The following is a 6,272-nucleotide window of genomic DNA, read 5'->3' on the forward strand; positions in this document are numbered from 1 at the left end:
TCGATTTCTGGTGTGCAGTATAATGTAAAAACATACTTTAAAATTACATTTTATGACTACATTGCTGTGAAGACAATATATTAATATATAGTCAAACATTCTCTTCAACCTAAATTTTTTTCCTTTCTTCTGATTTTAAAAGAAATCAGAACTTTTTATGAGCCCTGGGTCCTTCTCAATTTGCTTTGACTGCCTGTCATTTGCTCAACGCATGTGCATGACACCCACCTTGGACCACCTCCCTCCACAAACACCCAATGGGCAAGTTCCCCTCCTTCTATGTCGCACCTGGGCCCACCTTCCACTCCCAGTCAGGGAGACCGACAGACTGACGGATCCTGGGGCTCTGCAGAGCCACTGGGGGTTTAATCTGGGCTGGGGGAGGGATCCACCGAAGAAGGAACAGAGGTGTGTGTGTGTGTGTGTGTGTGTGTGTGTGTGTGTGTGTGTGTGTGTGTGTGTTGGGTAACAGCAAAGAATGGGGGGGGGGGGGAGGAAGAGAGAGAGAACAAAATAGCAATAGCATGTTTTGCCTGGAAGGCAAGACTTGCAGCCAATCAGAACGCTGGGGCCTCCCTCTGCGACTCACTATTGAGTCTATAACCGGCTGGCCGGGCGGAGCTGGCAGCATTTGACTGTGGCTTGGGACGCGACGAGAGGCGCGCCGCCACCGCCCGAAGAAGACCCGCGATGGTCTAAGCGCCCCTCGGCCTCCCCTCCCCAGAGGCGCTGCCAGGCCCTCCCCTCTGCCCTCCGGACATACACCCCCGCCGCGTTTCCTCTGCCTCCCCGGCGCTCCTGACCGCTCCGGCGTTCCGGCCGAGTCCAGACCGGGGGTGGCGCGGCGCCCGCCAGGATGAGTGGCTCCTTCGATCGCAAGCTCAGCAGCATCCTTACGGATATCTCCAGCTCGCTCAGCTGCCATGCGGGTTCTAAAGACTCGCCCACCTTGCCTGAGTCTTCCGTCACTGACCTAGGCTACTACAGCGCTCCCCAGCACGACTACTACTCAGGCCAGCCCTACGGCCAGACCGTGAACCCCTACACCTACCACCACCAGTTCAATCTCAACGGGCTTGCAAGCACCGGGGCTTACTCGCCCAAGTCGGAATATACCTACGGAGCCTCCTACCGGCAATACGGAGCCTACCGGGAGCAGCCGCTGCCCGCCCAGGACCCAGGTGAGGACCACAGGGTCGCAGGAGGGTGGGAGACACTGGAAGGTGCTGAGCGAAAGAAAGCTGAAAATCTAGGAACGCGTGGTAGGTTAGGAATGTACTGTCCGAAGTTAGGGAAGGTGGGCTAGATGACCCCCCAGAGGGGTCAGAAGACCTTCCAGTCCGGAGACTGCGCGCCTTTGGGGCGTGGTGCACGGGGGGCGACGCGGTCCCAGGTGAGGCTCGGGGTGAGCGAGGCGAGGACGGAGGTTGGCCATGGTCAGAGAACCTCCTGATCCAGGTGCTTTCCGGGCACTTCAGCAGGCGGTCCTCTATCGGGCTGCAGAGGACTTGCGGGTAGGCAGCGGGCACTGGAAGCTCCGCGACCCTGCTTTGAATCTGGACTGGGGAGAGGGAGGATGGTGATGGGGCACACGGAGAGAGACCTCCCAGAATTACGGGAACACGGAGGGAAGCAACAACGGAGTGGAGAAACTGAAAAAGAGAAAATTGGAGGCAGCAAAACAGAAATATGGAGAGACAAAGTGGGAGAAAGGACAGAGGAAAAGACGAAGGAAGGAAGGAGGAAAGGAAGGGATTCCATACTGTGCTTGCAGTACAGAATCTAAAAACTATTCTAAAATAAAAAGTTAAAAAGACAAAGAAGAAAGGGGGAAAGAAAAGGAAAGGGCGAGAGAGACGATCGACTGCGAGGTGCGGGTGAGGGGGAGGCCAGCAGGCGGGTGGCGGGGAGCTGTGGGGCCGAGGGGCGAGCGGGAAGCGCGGAGAGCAGAGCGGCGGCCGTGCGCGCCAGGGGTCGCTGGGCCCAGACCTCGCTCCGGGGATGCGGAGCGGGGAGCCGGGAGCGCCGCGTCGTGGGCGGCCGCGGGTCCGGCTTTGCGACCGCGGCTCCCTCCCCAGGCGCCGGCGGCGCGGAGTGCGCAGCCGGGAAGTCCCGGGGCCAGTCAGTGCGCCGGAGGGTGGGGCGTCCCTTGGAGCCCTGGAGGGCACCGGGGTCGCGGGCTGAGGCTGAGCCACCCACCGCCCGTTGCGTTGCCCGCAGTGTCCGTGAAGGAGGAGCCGGAAGCCGAGGTGCGCATGGTGAACGGGAAGCCCAAGAAGGTCCGAAAGCCGCGCACGATCTACTCCAGCTACCAGCTGGCCGCCCTGCAGCGCCGCTTCCAGAAGGCCCAGTATTTGGCGCTGCCCGAGCGCGCCGAGCTGGCCGCGCAGCTGGGCCTCACGCAGACGCAGGTCAGTAGTAGGCGGTCGAAGGCCGCGGGGGTTCAGTGGGGCCGCGCGGGACTCTGGGGCTCCCCAGGCGTCACTGAGCCTGCATGGCCTCTTAAATTCCCGGCAGGCCCTTGAAACCTTTGTGTGTGGGTGGAGGGACCCCCAGATCTCAACCTCTGTTGAAAGTTTGTGAATTAGCACGTGTACAGGCATGTGAGACTGTGTAGGTCTGTCACAAAGAGATGTCCTCCCCCCACCCCAGAATTCCCACCTCCCACAGCCCCCCAATAGTGTGGATCGCTCACTTGATAGGAGTCTGCCTGTGTCTGCCCCCAAGGCTAGTCATGTGTGTGTACATACACGTGTATCTGCATGTATATTTGCACACAGACTAATGGATCTGTGTACCTGTGGGAATGCCCACTTAAGGAGTGAGATCTTTCAAGGGTCATTGTGTTTATAGGGTGGAGGGGCCTAGACACTTGACTGTGCAGGAGGACAGTGAGTGCACGTCCAAAACTGTGTGCTTGTATCAAAACACCACATTCCTGCTCAGCCCCCAAATGCTCCACCTCTTTATGTGGCCGGAGCCAAGAACAGAGGTTCCCCTCTAAGGGGAATAGGGACTCGGAGGTGTGGGCACCCCCTCCTCAGCCTTCCCCTAGAGCCCCCAGCAGCTGTCACTGCTCAAGGGAGGAGTGTCGGTCACCTGGCTCCCTACAGGTGTTGACAGGCGGGCCTGGGTTGCGGCTGCGTGGGGCCCAGTCCGCCGGGAATCTGGGTCACCCGGTGAGGAGCTGATTCATTGTTTGTACCAGTCATGGGGTGGGGAGCGGCAGGGAGAGGGGGAGATACCCCAAGGGAAATTTGGGGAGTCATGGCTCACCTGCTCCGGAGTCCCCAGGTCACCCCCATTAGCCAGCCCTGGAGGGCTCTTCCCTGCCTGAATGTGTGACTGAGGGTACTCATGTTTGTGGGGTGTTTATCTGGGTGTATCTGTATAGTCTGGTGTCTGTGTGAAGCTGTGAGTGGGTACGTTCCTGCACATGGAGATGCTTACGTGGGTGTGTATTTGTCTCCATGTATCTGATTTCCTTTTTAAAAAAAATTTTTTTGAAGGGGGAGGTAATTAGGTTTACTTACTTATTTATTTTTTTAAATGGAGGTACTGGGGATTGAACCCAGGACCTCGTGCATGCTAGTCATGTACTCTGCCACTGAGTTATACCGTCCCCCCTATCTAGTTTCTAATATGAACAAAATGCCACAAACTGCCCATCTCCCACCTGGGCTGCCTTTTACTCAGTGCTTTCTGTATTTCAGTAATATGGCTAGCTGTTCTGAGTACTTTATCTACCTGAACTTATTTGAGCATCATAATGACCCCAAGAGGTAGGTAATTATGCTGCCATGATTTCCATTTTGCAGATGAGAAAGGCAAGAACCAGAAAGATCAAGTAACTTGCCCAAGGTCACGCACTTGGTAGGTGGCAGAGCAGAATTTGGACCTGAGTAGTCAAAAGTTCCCAGCTGCAGTTCTATCCCAGATAGAAAATAGATGCTGGCCTGGGAGTCAGGATGCCTGGGTTTGGCCGGGGTCTTGTGTGACAGTAGGTGCCTGCCTTGTCCTCTCTAGGCTGGGTTCCTCCGTGGGTTTTCACTTAGCATTTTGCGAAGCTAACTAGCTCCCCCTTTTTTTCCCTGGGGCAGGTGAAAATCTGGTTCCAGAACCGCCGCTCCAAATTCAAGAAGCTCTATAAGAATGGCGAGGTGCCCCTGGAGCACAGCCCCAACAACAGTGATTCTATGGCCTGCAACTCACCACCGTCACCTGCCCTCTGGGACACCTCTTCCCATTCCACTCCGGCTCCTGCCCGCAGCCAGCTGCCCCCGCCGCTCCCGTACAGTGCCTCCCCCAGCTACCTGGACGACCCCACCAACTCCTGGTACCACGCACAGAACCTGAGTGGACCCCACTTACAGCAGCAACCGCCTCAGCCAGCCACCCTGCACCATGCTTCCCCCGGGCCCCCGCCCAACCCTGGGGCTGTGTACTGAGCACCCACCTGGCCTGAACCTCTCACGAAGGAACCCCTGGACCAGGCAGGAGGTGCCTCCGTCCGAGCCGCCGACACTCAGGAATCATCGAGGAGCACAGGGGAAAGGGCCCCCCTTTCCCCCTTCCCTTGCCCCTTCCTACAGGGACCCAAGAGCTTCCAGATGAAATTTTCATGGACCAAGGATGCCCCCTGAACCTCCTCCCTGCTGCCTAGACACTGGGGTGCCCCTCCAGATGCTGGGGCATTCCACTCCAGCGGGGACAGCTGTTTCCCTTCTGCTCCAAGAGCCTGGATTGGCTTTAAGTGGCTCATGACCTTCCAGAATCTAAAACTTAGTACTCGTCCCCCAGACTGGAGACCTTGGGGACTAGGGAGACTGTGGAGTGTTCGCAGGTCAGGCCTTGGCTGGGGCACCAGGCACTGTGGATCCCAGGACCTGCTGGGCCTAAGCTCCTCTTCCTAAGCCACCTGTGGCCGCCCCTTTCCTGAGCATCCCCTTTGCCAAAGACATTGGACCTCGAGGATGGGACTCAGGGTGGGGACCTCCACCAGCCCCGCTCTGCACTTCTAGCCCTCATTTCAGATTTGAGGGTTAAACCAAAGAAAAGCCCCCAAGTGAGGGAAGCTTTTAATATGTGTGGCGTTAGAGAGAAGAACTCAAGGAGCACCTCCCCTCCCCTGCTCTGGTCGGAGAGGAGGGGTGGGTCCCAGACATCCTTCCCTGGGACCCATTTCTTCTTCCATGTACAGGACTTTGCACAACTTTGGTTTCAAAAGCTGTTGAAAAATAGGAAGACAAAGGGCATTGTTAACAGATAGGACCAATCTCCCCTGTTCCGGGGCGCCCCGGCTCGCCCCGCCCCCACCCCACCTCTTCCCACCTCTTCCTCTCCTCCAGTAAGTTGTCAGTTTTGGCGCCAAACCCCAAATCTCCAAGGAGACACACCAGGCAAGACAAACCCCAAAACACCCCCTTTCCGGTGGCCTTGCAAACAGATTGTTCCCGCTGAGATGGAGAATGGCTGGTGAGGTGCCCCGAGAGGGTTATAACTTCGTGCCTTTAGGGGTGAGGGGGTGGCTGTCTGAAGGGTTGGTGGCACTGCCTCTTCCTGACCCAGATGTCCCCCCAGAGCTACTTTCTTCCACCCCTGATGTGGTCAAGCATTGAAGAAAAGGAGAGGTCGAAGACTGTAGCTATATATATAGTATGTATTTTTTTAAGAGCGACAGAGAGAAGCAGCCTCCTCCCTACTGCGGTTTCCTATTTATGTGGCCCTTTCCTCCTGGATGTACCTGCCTGTGCGTCGTGAACTGAGAGAAACAGGGATGTGGGCTCCTGCTGGATTTGGGTTTGATGGGAGGTACAGGCGCGAGGAGAGAAATGTGGTGGATCTCAAAGAGTCCCACCCCCAGGGGGACAGGAACGAAGCCAACTCCCACCCCCTCCCAGCCTTCCCATTTCTGCTTTCTTATTGGACCCATCTTTATATATAACATTAATAAAAAAGAAGAAAATAACCACTGGGCTCTTTGAACTGGAGGCTAGAGGCAGACAGCTCTGGGGGGAGGGCAGGGAGTTGGGGGAGGTGTTTGGTAGGGAGGGCCTCTGAGCCTCCAGGGGCTCCTGGGAGAGTCAGAGACTTGGGGACCTACTGCTGGGGCTCTGGGCTCAGGGTTGGACTGGGCCTGGCCCCAGGTGGCAGGTGCTCCTGACCCCATGGCTGTCTCCATGGTCTGGGGAGTAGGACGCTCCCAGCCCTTGGCCTCCCTGACTCCACTTGGCTTGGCAGCTTGGCGTTCCCTGCCAGCCAGCTGCCCGCCG

The 6,272-nt window shown here is 57.2% G+C and overlaps 1 protein-coding gene across 1 annotated transcript; it reads left to right on the plus strand.

The window, feature by feature from the left end:
• The first annotated feature begins 610 nt into the window (after positions 1 to 610).
• On the plus strand, positions 611 to 5,965 carry DLX3 (distal-less homeobox 3). Its single transcript, XM_010949184.3, has 3 exons — positions 611 to 1,181; positions 2,221 to 2,411; positions 4,101 to 5,965. The coding sequence occupies exons 1-3, from the start codon at positions 857 to 859 to the stop codon at positions 4,446 to 4,448; spliced, it is 864 nt and encodes a 287-aa protein (XP_010947486.1). The 5' UTR covers positions 611 to 856; the 3' UTR covers positions 4,449 to 5,965.
• Positions 5,966 to 6,272: the final 307 nt, after the last annotated feature.

This window comes from Camelus bactrianus, chromosome 16 (assembly GCF_048773025.1).
Source record: "Camelus bactrianus isolate YW-2024 breed Bactrian camel chromosome 16, ASM4877302v1, whole genome shotgun sequence".
NCBI lineage: Eukaryota > Metazoa > Chordata > Mammalia > Artiodactyla > Camelidae > Camelus > Camelus bactrianus.

What these genes read in the sequence shown, in the direction of transcription:
- DLX3 (XM_010949184.3), top strand. Translation starts at nt 857, where the DNA reads ATGAGTGGCTCCTTCGATCGCAAGCTCAGCAGCATCCTTACGGATATC. An exon ending in GCTGCCCGCCCAGGACCCAG is followed by an intron (nt 1,182 to 2,220) that starts GTGAGGACCACA and finishes CGTTGCCCGCAG; the next exon opens with TGTCCGTGAAGGAGGAGCCG. An exon ending in TGGGCCTCACGCAGACGCAG is followed by an intron (nt 2,412 to 4,100) that starts GTCAGTAGTAGG and finishes TCCCTGGGGCAG; the next exon opens with GTGAAAATCTGGTTCCAGAA.